At 43.3% G+C, this 25,015-nt stretch overlaps 1 protein-coding gene across 6 annotated transcripts in view; it reads left to right on the forward strand.

Annotated features, from left to right (window-relative positions):
• Positions 1-25,015, forward strand: part of TNS3 (tensin 3) — a 385,864-nt gene that overhangs the window by 36,763 nt on the left and 324,086 nt on the right. For 4 of the 6 annotated variants that reach the window (XM_044453592.1, XM_044453619.1, XM_044453637.1 and 1 more), the window contains exon 1: positions 12,180-12,464. The exons of the other annotated variants lie outside the window; for them this stretch is intronic. In XM_044453592.1, the coding sequence (XP_044309527.1) occupies positions 12,321-12,464 (144 nt within the window). In that variant the 5' untranslated portion in view covers positions 12,180-12,320. Of the gene's footprint in view, positions 1-12,179; positions 12,465-25,015 lie in introns of those variants that run through there. 6 annotated transcript variants of the gene reach the window in all.

Consider the following 25,015-nt stretch of genomic DNA (forward strand, 5'->3'; position numbering starts at 1 on the left):
GCCCCTCATGGCTAATGAGCCACACTGGGCTGTGGTGGTTGTGTGAATCGGGTCACTGTCTTGATGGATTTGGTCAAGTTCCATCTGCTATGTTTTGAGCAGCAGAACTCAGTTCTGTCTACGGAAGTCCACACAAAATGGCTTGATAACATTTTTTTCTTTTCAGCATCTACTACTCATAGGTAGACTGATGTGCCAAACAGCCTTTAATCCATCACTCTCGCATGTATTTTCCAAATACTTTGAAAAACAAGTCTGCATGGCAGAACATAGCAGTACAAAACAAGATGGCTGAGGAACACTGGATACCCTTCCTGCTGTTTAGCTCAACTGCTTAGCACCACCTTTCCCCAACTTGCATGCCCTCCCCCCCGACTTTGGGGTATAAATTTCATCATTCCCATAAATAATGGGAGTTGCAAGGAAGGCCTTGGTCGCAAGCAAATTCTTATAAGGGTGTTGCTATTTAAAAGAAAAACCCTTATTGATTTTATTCATTTCAGTGAGAGAAATTCATTAAAAAGCTTCAGAATACAAGACCCAATGGTCCAGCTTTCATGGTGTTGGGGAGACTTTGGGAACTTTGCTGTGAATCATTTTAATTCGTTTGTATGGAAGACCCCACACTGCTTTGATCTTGTTAATTATCTCCACAATTAACTCTAATGCTTATAATCATTATTTGTTTAAAACACACACAACCAACAACTACTTTTTGTAAGGAAATTGATTACAGAAGCCAAATTGGGTGGTCTTCTTTAGTTTCTTTCTGAAATAACAAAGGTGTTGAGAAAAGCTGTCAAGACTAGAAGCCAATTAGCCATTTATAGCTTCTCTTTAAGAAGGGGCTTGCCTTATCTGCTGTGCTAGATGAAAAAAAAAAAACTTTGGTTGTGAAAGAGGAAGCCCCTTGAGACCTCATGACATTACTTACTTCTTCACTCTTCCCGAGTTCTTTCCATTCCATGGAGAGTTGGGTGAAAGATCTTCACCTACTTAAGAAGAACTCTGCAGAAAAGTTTTAAGTATTAAAAAATGCTATTGTGGCTGCTTAAGGAACTAATCAGTATGTCTGAATTCATATGAATGAAATGACTAAATGAACAGTTTACTTCTTTGCAGGCTTTGACCAGTTTGTTCACAAACTGAACTCATAGAATCAGTACTCATTTGGTACTCATAGAATCAGGCAGTTGTTTCTAAAACAAATACAGTATTAACAAAATATTAATATGAAATTTAAATCTATGCAACTCATGGTTTTACCTTCACCTGCTAAACAGTTGACAGATGGATATGGATATGGATATATATATATATAAAACAGATTGCCACAATTATGCCTGTTATTTAAATAATAATTTGAGCATCAGACAATGCAAAAAGAATGGTGTTGCTGTGAGTGATGGCTGAAATTAAGCTTTGCTGGATTACTGGGTTCAAGAAACCTTAATTCAGAGTAAAGTAGATGGAACATCAAGAAAGGTCCCCACAAGTCTGAGACAAATTTTACCCACACAGCACACTCACACTGGAAACTGTGCACCCAGCTTCCCTATGGTGCAGTCCTGTGCTGCTGGAAACTGCTGCACAGATTAAGAAACCAAATGACTGCTGCCAATACCATGAGCCTTTTCTGTCTGACAAGCAACTCAGTAGGAATCACCTCCTGTACTGCTTTGCAAGAGGTGAGGGCTGAACTTAGGGACTGCAACAATCCTGGGGAAGCCCAGATCTCTGAGTGGCCATCTGCCCCAGCACCCTGCTCTCCAGGGCTACGTGCTGAAATAAAGGCACAGGGACCCTCAATATCTCTAGTGCATCTAAGCCCCTTGGATTAGCTGTCTTTTTGTCTACATATACTGTACATCACCATTTTGTATCTTTTTGCCTAAGGTGTTTATTCTGAAATCAAATGCTCTTCTCTCTGCTGTCTGCTGCTTTGCAGATAGGAATGCGCTAAGGAGACTGAGTTATGTAAATTGACACAGAAGTGTGTGTGTGTGTGTGTGTGTGTGTGTGTCCCATATCTTTTCAGGATCCAGTATTGCCCCTGGTTAGGACTATAAGGCCACTTCAGCACATACATCCCCACTGCAGGAGGTAGCAGACCTGAGAAAAACTGATCAGACCCACCTACACAGCTGTTGCCCACCAAAGTGAAACTATACGGTACAGCTCCTCTGCTACTACTAGGATTTTTCCCCCTTTTGGGTGGGGGACCTCAGTGGGTACCTGTTTTGATAATTTGGACTATGATTCTCTTGGATCACTGGGTGGCTTTCAATAGCAACAGCCACAGTATTCGTCTGTATAAGCTGTCGGAGCTGGGAGTTGGAAGTACACTTTTGTTTATGATTTTAGGGAATGTTGGTTTTCTTGTATTACTCTAAAGCGGGGGTAGGGAGCAATTTGCTCTGTTGTGGGAGTATTCAGGCAGGGGCCACATGTCAGTCCTGGCAGCAGGCAGGGCTGGAGCCAAAAGAGGGCAAAACCAACCCTTCCTTCTTCTGCTTCTCTCTCCCCGCCTTGCCCAGCAGGCTGCCAGGGGAGGGACAAATCCCTCTTCCCTGGGTTGTGAACTCAGCTTGTAGAAGCCTTTTTGATATTAGGCAGAGGTCTGCACAAAATCAGGCACGTTATCAACATTCTCTTTCTCCATAGGTGCTCAGGCAGGTAGCTGCTGTTGACTATAAAAGGTAAAGCTTTCCCCTTGGTGTTAAGTCCAGTCATGTCTGACTCTAGAGGGCGGTGCTCATCTCCATCCCTAGCCGAGGGAGCCAGTGTTTGTCCGCAGACAGTTTCCGTGGTCATGTGGCCGGCATGACTAAACACTGAGGTGCACAGAATGCTGTTACCTGCCCACCGAAGTGGTACCTTTTTATCTACTTGCATCTGCATGCTTTCGAACTGCAAGGCTGGCAGGAGCTGGGACGGAGCAACGGGAACTCACCCCGTTGTTCACATTCGAACCGGTGACCTTTTGATAAACCAGCCCAGCAGCACAGCATTTTAAACCACTGTGCCACCTGCATCCTGCTGTTGACTATAGATACTCTTAAATTAAATGAGTTATTTGGATCTATTTCAGTCAAGCTAGTTTGCAACAGAAATGGCCTTGGTCACTCTTAGGATGGCCTTGCTCAAAAGAATGACAGGGAGAACTCCCTTGATGATTCTCTTGGACCTCCAAGTGGCTTTCAGGACTATCAACCATGGTATCCAAATTCTGGATAAGCTGTCTGTGTTGGCAGATTGGAGGCAGTGCACTGGATAACCTCTGGCAGAGGTTCTCTGAAAATATGGCTAGTGCCACAATGTCACTGATATGCAGATGACACCCAGCTCTGTCTCTCCTTTTCAATCAGATTCAGGTGAGGCAGGGGGCGTTCTACCTGGAAATTCACTGGACTGGGTGACAGCCAATAAACTGAGCCTCATTCCAGTCAAAAATAGAGGGACTGAAAGTGAGTGGTTTGCCTGCTTGGCTAAGCAACATCCTACCTGTTCTCACAGGGGCAGCACTTCTGCAAAAGGCTCAGGTTAATAGCTTGGGTGTGCACTTATATCAGCAACAGTCCTTGGAGGCACAGGTGGCCTCAGTGGAGTGGAGCTACAGTTATCCAGGCTCTGGCAGTACCCCTCGCTTGGATCACGGCAATGCAGTGAATAAGGGGCTGCCTTGGAAAATGGTCTGGAAACGTCAACCAGTCCAAAACAGGGCAGTAGATTGTTAACAGAAGCTGGTTAACATGAAACTATAACAACTGCGTTTTGCGACTGGCATTGGCTGCTGGCTCAGTTTGAAATCCTGATGTTACCTTTCAAATCTCTAGGTTTGACAGATAGCGCCTAAGCCGCAGAGAGGGTCATCTAGCACCTACATCCCCAGGCATCTTAGTTTTTTACTTTCTGTTGCTTTAAAGATCCTTATTGTCTTTTAAACTTTTTATATTGTAGTTTTAAATTTTTTGAAGTTTTATATTATGTCTTATGGCACTGCCTCTTCTGATTTAAACTGTTGTGAAAGATCCAGAAAACTTCAGGTTTTAGATGGCATAAAAATGTGAAAATAAATAATCAATGTGACTGCAGACTGCCCACTTCTTGTTTTAAAGCAAGGAAAACATTAAAATGGTATCTCCATCTGCAAAGCAAAGCTTCCAAACATGTCTTGCAGCTCTTTAAAAAATGCACCAACTTACCCTCAGGCCCTCCTTATGATCACATTTATTTAAATGAAACCTGCTGATTAATACACACATGCACAGTTAATCAGTTCTTTAATTTGGGATGGGAGCTGTTGTAACCACCTGTTTGGTAGAGTAGTGGGAGTAGGAATACCTGGTAGAGTGGAAAAAGACTTTGAAGAACAGATAACAGCCATAGTAAGAAGCCTGGGCAGAAGACCTTGCATGGTGTTCCCTTCCTCAAGCATCTCCATCAGCCTTTGCCTGTAAGAAAGGTTGGAGGCCATGCATATAATCTGCTCAGAGCAAGAGAGGCAGGGGTAGTGATGGCAGGAGCACTTGTGGTCTAAGGAGAAGACCCTAAAGAACACCTGTCATTCCCAGTATCTCTTCTTGCGACTGTTCTCTTTCAGGGAAACAGCCAGGATCCACCTGGAACCTGTGTTTGGTACAATTGACAGCCCCTGGTGCTTTTGGAGCTCCCATGGTTAGAGCAAGTTCAGCTACCTGTGGCACAAATGGCATTGTTAGGAATCTCTTCAAGAATGGATTGACCTGAAAAGCAGTGTATAAACTAGCAAAACCTGTGTGTACATGCCTGTGTTTGTGTCTGTTGTATAAAAGGGCACAACCTTTTCAGTTTGCAGGTCATATGTAGTGTTAGCATGGAGGTCGGGGCTGCACAAAAACATATGGAGACACACAGACACACTCATATCGCAGCAACCTGTATGAGGATCTTGGGAAGGGAGTGGAAAGTACAGTGGGGAGGAAATTTGGTGACAGTAGGGGTCAGGGCCCACTGGGGGGGACACAGGAAGTGCATCGTGGATGTGGTAAAGGATATCTACTTATAAGTCTTCAACAGCTGGACCACAGTACATCAACTACAGCGGTGCCTCAGTTCACGACCAAATTGGGTCGCGAACAGAAATTTCATAATTTTGACACAGGTCACGAACTCCACATTGGGTGGTGACCGTGACCATGGCCATCTCCCCACCAATGCCGCCGAGTGGTTGTGCTCGTGCAGGGAAGACGGGCACGATCGCGGTTGTGCTTGGAGGTGGAGGGAGATGGCTGAGATCATGCCCGTCTTTCTTGCAGAAACACAACCATGATCTCGGCCATCTCCCCCCACCCTGCATGATCGCACCTGTCTCCCCCCCCCCAAGTGCACCCGCGATTGTGCCCATCTCTCCCCCCCAGCGTGCTGGGTTGACGGATGTGTGCAGGGAAGATGGGTGTGATTGTGGTCATGATGCAGGGTGAGGGGGGGGGGGAGATGGCTGTGATCTTACAGAATGAATTAACCCTATTTACATTGAACCTTATGGGGAAATTTGACTTGACTCATGACCACTTTGGGTCACAACCAGAGTCCTGGAACAGATTAAGTTCGTGAGCCAAGGTACCACTGTATATGTAACAGAATTGTATTAGTACATTAGTAAAGGGTTCAGAGACATTAGTAAAGGGTTCAAGAAATATGCATGCAAAAGTTAGAGAAAGTGACTGACTTCACTTGATTTTTATGGACGTGAATGAAGGAATTCTGGCCACTTCTTTCTTTAAAGCTTACATTCTTTACACCAACAAATCTCAAATGCCTTGATACATTTTTACCTTTACTTATTTGCATTATATTTAAGTCCTGCTTTTTTTTTCCTTCAAGGAATTCAAATGACTTACCTAATCTTCCTCTACCTCTCAATTTCATCCTCACAACAACCCTGTTGTTTAGGCTAAGAGTCAGTGACTGGCCCAAAGTCACCCAGTGAGCTTAGTGGCCCAGTGTGGAATAGAATCCAGATCCCAATCCAATATTCTAACCACTACACTACACTACACTATTTGTAATGTAATGTTACAGCATGTTGCTGATATATTTGTGCAACCAGCTGAGAGAATGAATGTTCTAGTGTTATTTATACACATGCACAGCATATTTCTCTTAGTCTGCCCTGGCATCAGCTGTGGCTCCAGAGAAAGACATGGAGTTCAGTCCTTCATTCAGGTCTTTTGCTTCTTCTGCTCCCAGTGAAAAAGTTTATCCTCGCCCTTCTCTGCTGGAGAAAGGTTGTTTGGTTCTTCACATTTAAAGACTAAATTCTGGCCATACAAAGTTTTTAGAGAGCTGGTTAAAAACCAAAACAAAAAAGCTGAAAACCAGCAATAAAGCATGAGCCACTCGGGTGTGCTTGGATGAACAGCTGCCCTGGAACAGAACAGCACAGGACTTGGCTAAAGGCACAGGCTCTTCTCTTGTCTGTCAAATCAAAACACTGCAGCACCTGAAGACCATTTCCTGGTATATGAGCGGCTGTTTCTCTGAATGAACTATGCGCGCGCGCGCGCGCGCGCGCGCACACACACACACACACACACACACACGTACATTACGGGGGCTGGAAAAGATGAAATGGGTCCCTGAGGCCTTTGAGGAAAAAGTAGGCTTTTGCAGACACATTGCTAGTCTCTCACAAGCTTGTATATTTTTGTTGGAAGTGCTGGGTGGTTATGTGATCTGTTTGTTCTTTCTTTTTGTGTGGGAGGGGTTTAAAGTATTGTAATCATTGTATTACTGTAATATTTTAAATAATTGTAAGTCATCCTGAGCCATTCATTGGAAAGGACAGGATATGTTTGTTTAAATTAAATTAAATTGGTACCACAATAACTGTGATTACAGCACTAGTCCTTTTCATTATGGCAGCAAAAGCTAAATTTTGAATGGTTGTCCTTAATTTTCCAAAGTAGCCATAAAATCTGAAAGAAACTCCACAACTTCAGCTATTTTATATAAACTGAAGCAGACCTCAGTGTGGGTATGTGTGATGCATCCATATTTGAATTTGCATACATTCTTCTTGTGGAGACCCTAAAAGACCAATCAGTTAAAAATACCAAGAACTGCTTAACTGATTTACAACAATTAATCCACCACTTTCCCAGAGAATCAGTTTAATGGAATGGCTAGGATTTTGAACTGGGATTCAGGTTCTTGTCCCTCACTTGGGCTGGTTACTGTGTCTTAGTCTAATCTTCTTCATAGGGCTGTTGTGAACATAAGACTGACAGGACGGGGAAGATTTTGTAGGCCACCCTAACTTTCTTGAAGGAAAAAAGGTGGGATATCTTATCCTTCCTGCACTTACCTGTTCTGAAAATGTTCTGCTTTCTGACATAGGGTACCTTCTATGACACATGCCTCTTCCATACAAATTACCAGATGCACACATGCACATAGGGTGGGGTAAGAAGATAATAATTCAGGCTGATGTGAATTAGCTAAGTGTAATGAAACTCTAGTTAAAAATGTCCAGTGAGCAGAGAACAGAGTGAAACACCCCTAACAATCCACAAAATTTAGGCAGGACAGTATTAGTACATTGCATCTATGCCCAGCCTTTTCCTCTTGTGTAGAACCCAACCCGGCTTGCCTAATTCCATTTTATCCTCATAACAACAGCTCTGTGAGGTAGGTTGGGCTGAAAGTCTGTGACTGGCCCAAAGCTGCCAAGTGAACTTCATGGCTTGGCGGAGACCAGAACTCCAGGATCCTCAGTCCAACACTCTATCCACCATACCACACCATCCCGACTCACCAGTTGCTACATCTATTTGCTAGAATTTGTGGATGTTGTTGATATATGCCATCAAGTCATCTCTGATTTTTGGTGACTCTGTGAATGAAAGCCTTCCAGAATGTCCGATCCATGGCAGCTCTGCTCAGGTCCTGTAAAATCAAGGTGGTGGCATCTTATGAAGTCCATCTATCTCATATTTGGATTTGCTAGAAGAGATCTAGCAAAATCCACACAACCGGAGCAACAGCCTTCCCCAACCTGACGCTGCCCAGATTCGCTGGTTGGGTGACACAGCAAGCAGTAGTCTAACTCAGCTACGGACACCAGGCTGGAGACAGATGGTGTAAAATTTATGTTTCTCACACAGCTAAAGTATAAACAGAACTATGAAATATTGCAGTGCTTGGATAAAAGAGGTTTGTTTTACTTGAGTAATACTCTCTGTTTCCATCCTTCACCTCCTCCTTCCCAGAATGATTTACTATAATTTCAGCAGTAGCTGACCCAGTATGTATTTTCTTGGATTGGTAATGGCTGGCTCTTTGCTAATGATCCTCAGTTTTGCCTCAGGCCATTAGCTCTCCCAAATGCTTGTTCCTCAGGAAGTCATCCAGGGCTCTACCTAATTTAGTCTCTTAATTTAAATTCATTGCAAATTATAATATTGTTCTTTGTTTCTGTTTGCTCCTTGTTTAGACATTTTCTTCTTTGGTAGATCTGCAAATGGAGCAAATTGGGGAAAAATGGAACAAATAGAGACAGCATCTAGTTAGGTAAATAAATAGAAGCAGGGAGTTTAAAATCAGTTTATTTAACCAGAAGCAATGGCCTAGTCACCGTGAAAGGTTTACAAAGAAATGATTTGTTGAACAAACTGTATTGGTGTGTAGAATAGACCACTGGGGCCAAATAAGACAGCAGTGGAACTGCATCTAAAAACAATTATTCGGTTTTAAGTGCCCTCCTCCTTGCATAATGACTAGCACAGCCTCACACAACCTGGTGTTCTCCAAATATTTTGGACTGCAGTACCAAGCATCTGGGACCCATGCTGGTTGGGGCTGATGGGGACTGAAGTCCAAAATATTTGGAGGACTCCAGGTGGGGAAGGTTGGTGTAATAGACTCATGTTGTGGTACCAGAGAGCTTCAGCTGTGGGGCAGTGTAGAGATGATGGGGATGTTCTGCAGGCACTCTGTCCACTCTAGCAGCCACGATGCAGCAGGGAGATATGCAGTGCTGTGACATCACGGCATGCAAGTTCCCCACTGTGCATTATGGAAGGAGAGGGGGGCAATCTTCATGCTGGAGGCGCCTTTGCTCTAGCATCTAGTGAGACCCTCAGGTAATTGGTGTGCTTGTGTTCTCTAAGGATACTTTCCTTTGCATACGGATGATTATCAGTTAGCTTTACTCAGGGACTTGTGCTGAAGCACTTAGGAAATCCAACATATAACATCTCATGGATCACCCCTAACTCTGTGCTTGTTACCACTTGCAAAGAACTGGAAGACTCATAAGTCAGGACTTACCTTTGCAGAAGCCATGCTGTTTCTTCCTCAGCTAGGTGTCATCTTATGTTTAACACATTTAACTTTAATCTAGCTATAATTCGGCAATGAAAGTCTCAGTAGCCTTGAGCTAGCTTCTTTTTCCAAAGTGAGGCTGCCCTAAGGGGTTGTTGTGATGATAAAATGGGATATTCTCATGGGTCTGACTAAAGTTCTTGGAGGGTGGGATACAATTGAGATACATAGACAGACAGACAGACAGACAGATAGATGATAGATAGATAACTTGCATACTTAGTTGCTCAGTTAGGATGAAGTAATATGAGGTTGCATAACATAAACCATGGGTCCTCAAACTATGGCCCACAGGCTGGATTCAGCCCGCCATGCTCATTTATCCAGCCCGCCTCCGAGCGAGTCCAAAAGCTCTGAGGTGGTACAGTTGTTCTCTGAAACTGAGCAGAGCCAGCGCACACGCCAAATTATAAAAGTTCAACTGTGCATGCGCTGGATCTCTCTCTCCCCTCCCCCCAATTGCATGCATATACAGAGCAGGAATACGGAGCAGGAAACAGAAGAGAGGCAGGTGGGAGAGAAAGCGAGACAGAGATGAAGAAACTAAGAAAGGATTGAAGGTAAGAAAAATATAAGTTTTTAAATCTATTTTTAATTATGCGAGCCTGGGGGCAGACAGGCTGTGCCACCTTCTCCAAGGGAGTAGACCGCCGTTGCCTCACTGAGCTGGCCTCCTGCTCCTGCTCCTGCAGGAGCAGCAACCTGGTACACTTCAAATGCTGTGGGCTACTTTGCCCGTTAGCCTCAGCCAGCCTCGTTAGCAGTCAGGGATCATGTGAATTGTGGTCCAAAGTATCTGATGGCATCTAATTCTGGTTGATAGTTGGGAGGTGGTTTTGTCGTGGGGGGGGGTTGCTCATAATAGCATTGCAGAGTTGTTTTCTTCATACAGTTTGGGGATCTGAGGTGAGGGGGAAAACAGATGTAGGTTGTGCTGAATACCCAGATTGACTCAGGATGTATGAATTCATGCTCTGATATGGAAATAGCCTGCCTCATCACTTTCTGGGTGTGTGTGTCATTTTGTTTCCTTCCTCCATCCTTCAGCTTTCCTCTTCCATTATTTGCAGATTGCAATAGTTATTAAGAAAAGGGTTCCTTCTGCATCATCCTCACAAAATTGGATAGGTACAGCAGATGTGGACAGCGTCTTAACAAGAATTGACTTGATTCCAGTTGTCAAAAAACTAGGCACTGACATAATTATGCACTGGCCTGTATATCTATGGATGCCAAATCAGCTGAATTTGTAGTCCAACTCATCTGGACAATACCGGTTTTGGCAAGGTTGCTCTTAAAATATGGTAGTCATTAGCTCTGCATCCAAATACAGCCATTGTGTATTGTGGGAATTATTCTGGGCTGACTTGCTTCAAGTACTAAGAGTGGCATTAACAGTATTTATCCTTAGTATTTTTGCTTCATTCTTTGTAAATGCCAGTTGCAATCGTCAGCTGCAAAATACTATATTTAGTGGCTTGATTGTATTGTAGCTACTGTATGTCCCTTGAATATGGACATGCTCTTTCCCACCTCATCTTGGGCTTCTGCTGCAGCCTGAGGGAGTGGAGCAAACGTTTGTTAATTTTTAATTTCTTTTTTAAAAAATAATTAATTTTAATTTTAATTAATCTTAATGTGCAGTGTGCATAGGAATTCATTCATATTTTTTTCAAACTATAGTCCAGCCCCTCAACAGTCAGAGGGACAGTGAAGTGGCCCCCTGTTTAAAAAGTTTGAGGACCCTGACATAAACGTTCATGTCACTGCTTTTTCTTCTGGCCTTCTGGAGAGATGCCAGCAATGCCAGCCTCAGAAATGTAGATAGTATAAAGCCTGACCCTGTAAACACAAACCTAGGAATAAGTCTCATTGAACTGAATTGATTTTGCTCCTGAGACATGTATAGGATTACACTGTAAATAACATGTTGTGAAAATTGTGATTTTGACATGCTTTTTTTGCAGACTAATTTTCTAGGTATTATTTGTAATCCCCTGTACGTTAGGAACATGTATGTTCCAGCTTGCTTTTGGAAACACAGAGACTAGAAACTTTTATTAAAAGCTGTACTCTTTAATAAGCATGAGTGATTTTTGTTAAGGAAAAAAGAGAGCACAGGTTTACTTCCCCAGCTTTCCATTGTACAAAATAAAATAAAAATTTAAAAGCCACAGTTGAGAATCAAGATGTCTCAAGCTGGAGTTTCTTTCCAAATTTGTATCCCACATCTGTTGTGAGACAACACTTGGGATTTCTCCAGCAAAAAATCATAACTCAGCTTCTACTTCCTCAGTCTTTCTTAACACTTAATATCATTTTGCACACACAAAAAGTAAATGATATTTGAGAGAGTGAGAGAGCGCACTGAAAGAATTAGTTACAGACAGGCTATACAAAGAAGCAGGAAATTCTTCCAGGCTCACTCTTTCTGAAAAATCTACTTTCCGAGTCTTGCTTACTTGCGTCAACTTTAAATAACCATTATTTGCTCTCCGTTTACTTTGGCATTATCAACTTGCTCAGCGACAAATTGCTGGAGAGTTTCTCTTTTCTTCCCACCCTCTAAAAGTAGCACACCTTCCAAACAAGAGTGTTTTCCAAGTTATTACTTTCCTTGCTATTTCATTCCATACCAGTCATCCATCCAAAATCCCTCCCACCCGTAAAGGAAAGGCAAAGTTCCTCCATCTGGAGGCAGAGCGTGCAGACACCAGCGTCCTCACTTGGTGTCCCACCCTTAGAGAAGGAGGATCAGGGCTGCTGCCCCCCTGCAATTCTGGCAACAAAAGGCGGGTGTGTGCAGGAATGAGTTAAAAAGGAACTGCCGAAGGAGTGATCTTTCTAAGGCCCAAGTGCGTCCAGGCAGGTTTGATGGCGACCTGAAACAAAGAGGCTGCAGAGCGGACGTGGACCAGTGGAGCTGATGAACCCCAGGCTCTGAGCCAGGTTAAATGAAGCAGAGGCGAGGGGCAGGTCAGGAGCCCGGGCGGCTCATGGGCTGCAGGGTGAGTGTGGCTTGCCTGGGGACTGAGCTGTGCACCCTTCCCCTGGGTCATCAGTGCCTGACACGGGACAAGGCAGAGATAATGATTCAGGTAGGTGGAGCCTCCTTCCGGAACTCTTTCTGTGTGTTTGAAATTGCAGCAGTGGAAGGGGAGGAAGAGAAACAGCAAGGCAGTCGGATTACTCTGTGTTCCTTACTGTAGTGCTTGAATATAGCAGCAGCTTGTCCATTAGTTCTTGATTCCTGGAGTCACAGGTATGAGTGGTGTGTGTGTGTGAATGCAGTGCCAGCATTTTAATTCAAACATGCCAACCAAAGAATGGCCTTTTTGTGTCTTGATTCAGAGGGCTGGCTTTCCAGGCATGTTTCACAAAACGCCTGAACAGGGTAAATTTTTCCCCACTTCTTGGCAAGATGATACAGACAATCCAGCTTCTTTAAGGCAAGCAAGAGTTCAGCACAGTTGTGATGTAATGTGCCATCTTTTGAGTTCTGCAGCACTCTTTTTAAGTGGAAGGTAAGGAAAGAAAATAAAAAGATAAGAAGATGGGGTTAACCAGGTCCCCCCCCCCCCAAAAGAAGGTGTTCCTGGGCAAAATAAAATGTATTTATTCGTTGCAATGATATTCTACCTTTCTCCAAGGCAAAACATTCCTTTCTATTTTTTCCTCAAAACAATTCTGCGAGGTGAGTTAGGCTAGAGTCAGTGCCTGGTCCAAAGTCATCCTGTGAGCTTCACAGCTACGTGGGGTCTTGAGCTGGGTTTTCATCAGTTCCAGTCCAGATCCATTCAATTCTGTGGCACAGTGACTGCCTTTTATTTTCCAGGACCCAGGGGTCACTTTGCATCTATTTAATCTACTTTAAGCATCAGGGAGGCCTGCTTGTGCATTACCAAAGTGTTATCGTGAGGTTAAAAGGGACATATAAATGCATGAAGAAGATGTTGTATCTCATAAGCGTGAGACACCTGCAAAATATCCCTAGCTAGCATAACAACAGATGTACCTTGTATATCTGAAAGTGAGGACACGCACAAACACATCTCAGCTGGGTGATGTTTTGACCACTGTGCAGAATGAGTGTCCCCACTTAATGCTTGAAAGGTTTGTAAAACTGAATTAAAAGAAAAGATAGATAAATAAATGTCAGTCATTTATGTATGCAAGTTTCATTTGATTTGACTAATTGATCAAGACACACTCCTGTGTATGTTTAAGCTGAAAAAAAATCCTATAATCCCCCAGCATACCTGGCTGGGTAATGCTGGAAGTTGCAGGACTCCTTTTCTGCCTAAATGTAGATAGGAGTATACTTTGAATGGGCTTTGGCTTCACTCGACAGCAATTGTGGTGTGTGTGCGGTGCAATTTCTACAACATGAAGTGCCTACTGTTGTTCGTGATCCATGCCAAGCCTCTCCAGTGCTTTTGCCACCTCTTCGTCTATCAGTGCAGAAGAAAGCAACACACACAAGAGCCACCAGTACTTCCTGTGACAGATTGTCTTTGAGTCTGTTTCGTCTGAACTTGTGTATGTCCCTGTCCCTCCACTTGATAGGAGGCTAGGTCTGACGGTGGACTGTCTGAGATGGTCTACCATCAATGTAGACTATGGGTCCTCAAACTAAGGCCTGGGGTCCGGATCCGGCCCGCCATGGCCATTTATCCGGCCTGTCATGCCCATTTGGACGCACGTGCCTGCCGCCCATCTTGCCCCGCGCGCGGGGAGGCAGCGGTTTGCTTGCTCAGAGGAAATGATTTCCAAGCGAGCAAGCCGCTGCCTCGTGCGCCTGCCTCACGGTGTGTGCCCGCCCCCGCCCATGCCTCCCCTCCCCTCACCAGGCACACACGCCCACCCGTGCCTTGCCTTGCCTCGCCTTGCCTTGCCGCGTGCCCCGCCGCCCCCCTCAGCATGCTCGCCCGCATGCGCAGCCCCCCCCCCCCCCGGCCAGCCCTCGCACACCACTGGCACCACCTTTCCAGCCCGCATCCAGCACCGGCACCTTTCAACTGGCCCCCTGGTGGAAAAGTTTGAGCACCCCTGATGTAGACGATGCTACAATGCTTTCAATGTGGTGGACTTGAAAGCAAGCCAGATTTTTTTGAAAAGCAAAGTTTTCTTTTCAAAGCATAAGAAAATTTCCCCAAATCTATATGGGTGTAATACCATTATAAGGACAAATCAAGATCTGTGAACATCTGAGATCTCCACATTTCTACATTAGGCAAGCTGTTATTTTAAAAAATTGTAGGGATGGGAGAGGAAGTGGAAAAGGAAGGTTGACTTGAAGTTGGAAACATAAAAGTGTTGGACATATGCATAACTGGCACCAGTTTAAAAGTGCAGAAAAAACTGTGGGATCCGTGTGTGAAATGTTGTCTCTTCATATTAATTTTCCAAACAGTTATTTCCTGCCCTATCCTTTGATGATTGGTAAGTTTAACTGGGAAATAACACTTTGGCCTTGCTAAATGGCAAACCTGAACAGCACTTGGTTGTACTTTTAAGCTATCTTTAGGTAGTGAGGTTTGTTTATTTACGGACAAATCTCCTGTTACTGGGTGTAATTGACAGGGCTCTTTCTGTTTTTCCAGAAAACCAGAACATCTTTTAAATTGGGTACTTTTACTGGTTGCTGAAGTCTTATGGTGTGCCTGGACTCCTGCCTCTTCCTTCCTTTCCCCCTGCTTCTCCCCCAACTTAGAGTAAAGAGCCAAGGTCAACAGACGTGCCTCTTTCTCACACATCATTTCATGTTCAAATATGTTTGTGCAGGTTCTGGTTGAGAAAATGATGCTTGTGGCTGCTGCTGATGCTTAATTCTTGGGAGAACTGAGCTGGTATTTCTCATCTATTGATATTCCCCTCATTGCACATCAAGTGGAGATAGTGTGCTCTCCCATAATTCAACATAGCATAGCTCAGAGCAGTGGGTTTCACAGTTGTTACTCTCAGGGATCACACACACACTTTTATTTATCTGCCTGGGAACCCCAGTTAATTTGTCACTGAATCCCTAAGCATTTGCTGAAAATTCTGGGGTACATATCAGAAAAACTGTTTATCTGACTTTCTAAGCTACATGGCCCAGTTTGAACATCACACTGAACCATCATTTAGTTTGATGAGAATGAGCAACTGTGAGCCATGCACTCATTTGATTCTCTTTACCTTTCTTCCTCTGGTGCAGGAGTTTGGAACCACTGACTTCCATTTTTGCTTAACGTCAACTCGCCACATTGTCCAAATTGACAATTTGTACTTAAAATCAGCTACACTTTGCCTGAAACAAACTGGCTAAACACTGTTGTGATTGTTGTTTACATGAACTGAATGTGCATCTTGAAGTGCGCCCCAAATCTTTCTGCAACGTGTGGCAGGCAATGTACCTTTCAGTGAAGCTCATTTATCATTTTACCTGATTTTCTCATAAACTTCCAGAAGGAACTAGCAAGCTTCCAAAAAGGATCCTTGGGTCTCAGTTTGAAAACTTAGTGTACACAGCCCAAACTTGGAAGGTGCGTAGGTGGGCAGGTGCACTCTGCCCATTCTCTGAAAGGAAGTTGGAAGGGAATGGAAGGGAATATCTCAGAAAAGAGCATAGATGGCTGGGAGTCCCAAGCAGGAGCACTCCATGCTGCAGCACAGTGTTGCAGTCCCACTTGCACATACCAGTAACAGATAGGGAACTGAATTACAGCAGTTGCATAACTAAAATGGGACCACTGAGAAACTAGAATAAACCTCCTGCCAAGTATCTCACATGTTACAATTCATGGCTGCTTGGTAAAATCTTATACACGTCAGTTTTAATGGAGCACAAGCCTCATTAATTAGCAGCTGCAATTAACATTACCTACAAATTCAGCTGAAGCCCCCACAGAATCTAGCCACCTTGGGCTGTTTCTGGTGCTTCCTGAGGCAATATGGCTTTCCCACTGAGGTGACAGAACTGAAAACAGGATCTCTTGCTGGTGTTTCTTTAAATGCTGAAGGGGGGCGGGGGGAGTTGCTTGACTGACAGGTCTGTCTTAAAATGTAAAACACCCTTTCCCAGGGCCTTTCCACTCATCATGCTTTGCAGGAGGGGTTGGCAATCTAGTATCTTCCAGATGCATTGGAATACAACTCCTGTAATCCCTGATCATTGGTCCTGGTGATCTGAAATTATGGGAACTGTAGCCCAGAACAACTGGAGGGTACCAGGTTGTGCATTATATAATAATAAGGGATTCTTTAATGGTAAGAGACAAGTCTTTAAGAGATGCATCATATTTCAGTGCTCCATGGTGGAAGTCCTTAATGAATTCCAGCACTGTCAAATTCTCATACATAATCCAGGCTGCTGACGAGGATGGGGCGTTATGTTCACATGACTCCAGTCCTCCGTCAGCTTCACTGGCTTCCCATTGAAGCCCGGGCCCAATTCAAGGTGTTGGTGATGACCTATAAAGCCCTAAACGGCTTGGGTCCTGGTTACCTGAAGGAGCGCTTACGTCCATATATGCCCACCCGCCCCCTGAGATCAGCGGTAGAGGCCCTTCTCCGGGAACCTTCTGTGAAGGAAATTAGGAGGAAAGGTACTCAGAGGAGGGCTTTCTCCGTGGTGGCACCCAATCTATGGAATGCGCTCCCCAGAGAGGTCCGCCTGGCGCCGTCGTTATTTGTTTTTCGGCGCCAGGCGAAGACCTTTTTATTCAAGCATCATTTTAATTGTTAATGGTATTTATTTTTATTCTTTGGCCAGGGCGACTTATTTTATACTGTTATATGTGTTTTATATTGTTAATTTATGTATTTTAATTTATGTATTTGTAAGCCACCCCGAGGCTTCGGCGAATGGGGCGGCCTAGAAATTTTCTAAATAAATAAATACATAATACTTACATGAAGGAATGGGGAAGATTAATTCATTTCATCTTTTAATTCAATTTTACCTAATTTTGCCAGTGGTCAGAGAGGGGGGATTAAAAAATAAATAGATAAGCAGTAGATCAGCTTCCTCCAACCTGGTGCCCTCCAAACATTTTGGTCTGCATTTGCCATCATCTCTGACCACTAGCAAGGCTGGCTAGGGCTGATGGGAGTCCAAGCAATCTGGAAGGTAACAAGCAGGACAAGGCTGTAAAAGGACTTTGGGCAGATGAACTCTTGTCCTCACACTGCAGAAATGGGCTCTGTGTGTGTCCTTTCCATCTCTCATTTAATGTCATGAGAAAACCTGCCAGGGTTGGATCACATTATGGGACAGGAAGCAGCTTCTGTTTGTCACAAAGGATTGCACTAAGGGGTGAAGGATGAAGGAACTTGTAATTAGTTCTGTTCTTATTATTTTCTGTCTTCTGCCATCTAAAATAAAAGTATTAATGAAAAATCATGCCCTTGAAGTTTTTATTTTAATCATCTTGAACAATCTAAACAATAAAAGATGATTCTCCACCTTCCAAAAATAGTAATACGGAATTTCAGGAGCAGTTAAAAATTTAGAGCTGGAAGAGAGAGAAACCAGGACAAAAGGTTTTCATTAGATTTGAAAGGAAATGTCAGGCTTAAATTCTTTCATGTCTGTATGAGCCTAACGGCATGAATGCCTGATTCCATCCAGCCCAATCTGGTATTTGATACGGCTTTTGCTTGAAAGGAAATTGAAACCATTTGGCGTCCTCTCTTTGATAGCATTACCTACATTGCTGTTTTAGAAATTGTGGCTCAGGCACTCAAGCTTCTAAAAGGAAATTTCATAGGCTGCACCATGAACCAAAAGTATTCTCAGGTTTGTGTTTCTGGAGCAAGGATAGGCAACTTGTGCCCTCAAGACATGTTGGCCTTCTGTTCCCATTACTCCTCACCTTGGCTATGCTGGTTAGGGTTGATGGGAGCTCGGTTGCAGATTTCTGAGTTAAAATATGCTTGTGTCTGGGGTGGCCCAAAGGACCAGGTCAGGTCAAGTGGACTGAAAGCAGAAACTAGCAGGAGAGGTACACAGACTGAAGGAAAGTGTGGTATTAGCGGGGAGCTAGAGCAGAAACCTCCTTCATGGATCACTGCCTTGTCGTGGCGAAGGGGCTTGCGTAGCTCAACGAAGCTATGAGCTATGCCATGCAGGGCCACCCAAGATGGACAGGTCATAGCTGAGAGCTCTGACAAAACATGATCCACTGGAGAAGGAAATGGCAACCCACTCCAGTATCTTTGCCATGAAAACCCCATGGAAGTACCAAAAGGCAAAAAGGTATGACGCCAGAAGATGAATCCCTCAGGTCGGAAGGTGTCCAATATGCTACTGGGGAGGAGCAGAGGGCTAGTACTAGTAGTGCCAGAAAGAATGAAGCGACTGGGTCAAAGCCAAAAGGACACTCAGTTGCAGATGTATCTGGGGGTGAAAGGAGAGTCCAATGCTGTAAAGTTCTATACTCCATAGGAACCTGGAATGTAAGATCCATGAATCAAGGCAAGCTGGATGTGGTCAGACAAGAGATGACAAGACTGATCATCGACATCTTAGGAATCAGTGAACTAAAATGGACCGGAATGGGTGAATTCAATTCAGATGACCATCAGGTATACTATTGCAGGCAAGAATCCCTCAGAAGAAATGGAGTAGCCTTCATAGTCAATAAAAGAGTAGGAAAAGCAGTACTGGGATACAATCTCCAAAATGACAGAATGATCTCAGTTCGAATCCAAGGCAAACCATTCAACATCACAATAGTCCAAGTCTATGCCCCAACCACTGGTGCTGAAGAGGCTGAAGTTGACCAGTTCTATGAAGGTCTACAACACCTTCTAAAATTAACTCCAAAAAATGATGCCCTTATCATCATGGGGGATTGGAATGCTAAAGTGGGAAGCCAAAAGATAACCCGAATAACAGGCAAGTTTGGCCTTGGAGTACAAAATAAAGTAGGACACAGGCTGGTAGAATTTTGTCAAGAGAATACAATGGTCATAGCAAACACTCTTTTCCAACAACCCAAGAGATGACTCTACACGTGGACATTACCAGACGGTCAAGACAGAAATCATATTGACTATGTGCTCTGCAGCCAAAGATGGACAAGCTCTATACAGTCAGTAAAAACTAGACCAGGAGCTGACTGTGGCTCAGATCATGAGCTTCTTGTTGCAAAATTTAGGCTTAAATTGAAGAAAGTAGGGAAAAGCACTAGGCCACTCAGGTATGACCTAAATCATATTCCTGATGAATATACAGTAGAGGTGACAAATAGATGTAAGGAATTAGATCTGATAGACAGAGTTCCTGAAGAACTATGGACAGAGGTTCACAACATTGTACAAGAGGTAACAACTAAAACCATCCCAAAGAAAAAGAAATGCAAGAAAGCAAAATAGCTGTCTGAGGAAGCTTTACAAATAGCTGAGGAAAGAAGGGAAGCGAAAGGCAAGGGAGAAAGAGAAAGATACAAACAATTGAATGCAGAATTCCAGAGAATAGCTAGAAGAGATAAGAATGCCTTCTTAAATGAACAGTGCAAAGAAATCAAAGAAAACAATAGAATAGGGAGGACCAGAGATCTCTTCAAGAAAACTGGAGATATGAAGGGAACGTTTCATGCGAAGATGGGCATGATAAAGGACAAAAATGGCAGGGACCTAACAGAGGCAGAAGAGATTAAGAAGAGGTGGCAAGATTACACAGAAAAACTATACAAGAAATTGCTTAACGTCCCTGATAACCACGATGGGGTGGTCACTGACCTCGAGCCAGACATTCTGGAATGTGAGGTCAAATGGGCCTTAGGAAGTCTGAGCAACAACAAAGCTAGTGGAGGAGGCAGCATTCCAGCTGAGCTATTCAAAATCCTAAAAGACGATGCAGTAAAAGTGCTACACTCAATATGCCAGCAAATTTGGAAAATTCAACAGTGGCCACAGAATTGGAAAAGGTCAGTTTACATTCTGATCCCAAAGAAGAGCAATGCCAAAGAATGTTCAAACTACTTTCTCTGCAGTGGCGCCCAATCTATGGAATGTGCTCCCCAGAGAGGTCCGCCTGGTGCCGTCATTATTTGTTTTTTGGCGCCAGGCGAAGACCTTTTTATTCAAACGTTATCTTAATTGTTAATATTATTTATTTATTTTATTCTTTGGCCAGGGTGACTTAATTTATATTGTTTTATAGGATTCTATTTATTTATGGTTGTGAGCCGCCCTGAGGCTTCGGCGAATGGGGCAGCATAGAAGTTCCTCTAATAAATAAATAAATAATACTGCACCATTGCACTCGTTTGTCGTGCCTGAAGCCCCAACAGAGGCAGCACCTCACGACATCTTTTCACATGCTAGCAAAGTTATGCTCAGAATCCTACAAGCTAGGCTCCAGCAGTATGTGGACTGAAAACTATCAGAAATACAGGCAGGGTTTCGAAGAGGGAGAGGAACTAGAGATCAAATTGCCAACATACGCTGGATCATGGAGAAAGCTAGGGAGTTCCAGAAAAACATCTACTTCTGCTTCATTGACTATGCTAAAGCCTTTGATTGTGTAGATCACAACAAATTGTGGCAAGTTCTTAAAGAGATGGGAGTACCAGACCATCTTATTTGTCTCTTGAGAAACCTATATGTGGGTCAAGAAGCAACAGTGAGAACTGTGCACGGAACCACTGATTGGTTCAAAATTGAGAAAGGAGTTCAGCAAGGCTGTTTACTGTCGCCCTGCCTATTTAACTTATATGCAGAGCACATCATGAGAAAGGCGGGCCTACATGAATCACCAGTTGGAATTAAGATTGCTGGGAGAAATATCAACAACCTCAGATATGCAGATGATACCACTCTCATGGCAGAAAGTGAAGAGGAACTAAAGAGCCTCTTGATGCAAGTGAAGGAGGAGAGCACAAAAGTAGGCTTGAAACTCAACATTAAGAAAACTAAGATCATGGCATCCGGTCCTCTCACTTCTGGGAAATAGATGGGGAAGAAATGGAGGTAGTAACAGATTTTATTTTCCTGGGCTCCAAGATCACTGCAGACGGGGACTGCAACCAAGAAATTAAAAGACGCTTGCTCCTGGGGAGGAAAGCTATGGCAAATCTAGACAGCAGACTAAAAAGCAGAGACATCACCCTGCCAACAAAAGTGCGTATAGTCAAGGCTATGGTTTTCCCAGTTGCAATGTATGGCTGTGAAAGCTGGACCATAAGGAAGGCTGAGCGCCAAAGGATTGAGGCCTTTGAATTGTGGTGCTGGAGGAGACTTCTGCGAGTCCCTTGGACTGCAAGGAGATCAAACCGGTCAGTCCTAGAGGAGATCAACCCTGACTGTTCTTTAGAAGGCCAGATCCTGAAGATGAAACTCAAATACTTTGGCCACCTAATGAGAAGGAAGGACTCCCTGGGGAAGAGCCTGATGCTGGGAACAATAGATGGCAAAAGAAGAAGGGGATGGCAGAGGATGAAGTGGCTGGATGGAGGCACTGAGGCAGTTGGTGTGAGCTTAGGTGAACTCTGGGAGATGGTAGAGGACAGGAAGGCCTGGAGGAGTGTTGTCCATGGGGTCGCGATGGGTCGGACACGACTTCGCGACTAACAACAACAACAAGAGCAGAAACAAAACAGATTTGGCCCCATGGTGGAAACATTCAGATAATGGGTGAAGTATCTGGAATTAATAGCTTTTCAGACTCTCCTGCTAGTTATAGGTTACAATATTCTGGGTTATTATGTTGTATGAACTGAGCTGTGCTAACAAACCATATTTTGCTAACCATGAACAAGCCATGAAGAAAAAGCATGGTTTGTTATTGAAGAGAACCCACAAGTTGTTATGAACTGTGGGGTTATTCTAGTTAATAATCCATGGCTTGTTAGCTTAGCTGGGTTTGTACAATACAACACTCCATAGTTCAATAATAACCAGTAGATGATAGTACAATGCTATGGTCCATAGTGTGGTCTGAAGGCAGAGAAGGCATCTACCTTGGCCTGAGTTTGGAGGGGGGACCAGCTGGGAACCACATGTAGCCAGCACATGAGTTCCGCCATGGGAGAAAGGTCATATATAAATAGAATAATAAATAAATATACTCGTACATACTTGACAGAGTGCCTCTCCTTACCTCAACCTACTCAGACACTATGATCAACATATGAGGCTTTCCTCTGAGTACTACCTTGGAGGGATGTTCAGAAGGTTACAACACTGGGGAGGGCTTTCTCAGTGGTGGTCTTCCAGCCACCTGCTCTCTGGGCTGTTTACATGGGTATATGGAATTTTTGTGCTGTTTGTTGTCATTGGTGTTTTTCATAAAGTGTTATGAACCGCACAGAAAGCTTCAGTTCTTGGACAGTATAGAAGTAAAATAATAACAACTGATGGTTCAGTGAGAACCCACGCTTAGCCTTGGGTATGGGTTGCTGGGGAATTGGTCAAATAGATGAAGTTGAACAGCAAGGTGGGGACTTAGAAATCAGCAATAAAGAGGGCACCATTTTCCATAAGATCAGCATATGATAATTTGTATGCCTTCAAAGGATGTCCTCTGCAACAGAACACACGTAGCTACCCTAACTGTGGCATCTGATAGCAAAGAGGGGGGACCCATGTATATGTGGTATTTCACTTTCTGCAGAGGTATGCCATGTGTATATCTTTCTTGAAAGTGCATGCAGGCCTAGGCGAGTCCTGTCTACCATTACACCACTATTCACAAGCATCTGGCTTAGTTTTTCAAATGTATTTGCTTCATATTTTGATTGTTCTCCAGACAGGCCCTTTGTGTTGATTTTAACATTCCAAGATGTGGTTCACAAGCTCTTTAAAACAAAACAGCTGATTTAAGAGCATATGGGGCAGTAGGGGGTGGAGGGCAGGATGTCTGTTGGTGGGAAAATGATTAATTAGCAGGACCAGCAATTGGTAAACATTTACAGTTTATATTTAGTTCAAGGCTTTACTTTTACATGCACTTACTAAGGAATAAGCCACACTCAGCTCAGTTGGATGCACTGACAGGTAAACGAGGTTGGAATTCCATTTGTCTTAAGCTAGAAAACAAAGTTGCAAACCATCACAGTTCCTACCCACTCCAAATATTCACCCCAAATTTTCTTTCCCACCCCATATTCTGGTTCGTATTTGTTCCAGACGAGATGGTGAAAAATTATGACATTTACTCTAATAATGATCAGAATAAAGAACAGTTGTCACCCTCTAGGTGTTGCTGGACTCCAAATCCCTTTAGCACAGGCTCCCTACCCCTCGGTCTCAGGTTTCAGTGATACAATTACCTGGGAATACATTCCACTGTGAGGTGCATTTATATACAAGATTACTGTAAACCTTGCTTCAAAATTGAAAATAACTTTTTTTTTTTTTTTGGCCAACTAATTTCCCTCATCTCAGCTAATTACACTTTTAGTGGAAACACGAATCTCTTCCAGTGTTCCACTAAATAAACATGGCATCTTCATTTCCTTCCTTATCTCTCAGCTGCTGTGACCACCGGTTGAGCTAGCACAGGAAGGACTGTTCCTATCAGGCTATTTATCTAGAGCTTACTGCAAGGTGGCAGCTGTTCCCCTGCAGGAGCTAGATTCAAATTGAGCTGTTCATCTTTCCAGCCATGTAAAAAATACGTAAACTCTGCATCTAGAGCTAAGTCTGCAATTCCAAAATTATAAGAGAAATGGAAGGTAGGAAACAAGGAACAAATCAAATGGGGTTTTAATTGTTCCAGCAGGAAATGTAGTTTTATCCTTGAGGGGATGTTTATTCTACTAAAAGAAGTTTTTATTGAGGAACATATAATCAGAGAATAAGCTTATGAACTCTTCATTTTCAGTCCTTCAGTATGGAAAAAGTATTTCCCCTCAAAACCCTATGATCTAGTCCCTTTGAGAAATGCAGTGACTTCCAGTGCTCTTTCTAGTAACACTGCAGAGGTTTTAATTAGTTTCGACAATTCTTACCTAAGAATGATAAACCTGAAGTACTTTATTTCCTTACTGGAAGCTGCTGTTGTGACTAGTTGGGGTATCTTTTGATTTTTAGATATGTGTTGATTTGTAGGCTAAATGACATGGTAGGACACAATACATACACACAGGGCCTTTAGAGATAGATGGATCCCTCAATTTTATTTTATGCAAGGAATTTTCATAATATATAATGCATTTCTGAACATTATTTCACCTATTATTTGCATTTCTGATCAGAGAACATAATTGCAAACTTCAGTGAAGTGCAAATTACAACTAATACAGTGAGTCCAGTTCACCTGTTCCAGAGGTGCTTTGGAATGCAATTTGGAGAGAAATCCTTTTGGTTATAAAAGTTCAGATTGTGTGGGCCACCTGTTTCTAATTATTGTGGACTAGTCTTCTTTGGAAAGCTTTTTCCATGTTCCATAGAAACATTTATTCTAAACAGCAGGGGATCCTATTTCTTGTGCGTGAATTCTGAGGAAACTTTAATCAGACCTGTCTGTGGGATGAGGGTGGAAAGAGGTAAAGCAGAAATATTACAAAAATGCTTTTGGTAGAACCAACTTAAATGGTGTAACTTGTTCTATAGAATCTGGGCACTAGTTTGTTACAAGAAAACTGCTACTCAGCCCACTTTTTGATCAGATTTAGACTTTTGGCTCCTTTCCCCATCTGCAAAGGTGGGGGACCTA

This window comes from Varanus komodoensis, unplaced genomic scaffold, assembly GCF_004798865.1.
Source record: "Varanus komodoensis strain SLA01 unplaced genomic scaffold, ASM479886v1 scaffold10, whole genome shotgun sequence".
NCBI classification, from domain to species: Eukaryota; Metazoa; Chordata; class Lepidosauria; order Squamata; family Varanidae; genus Varanus; species Varanus komodoensis.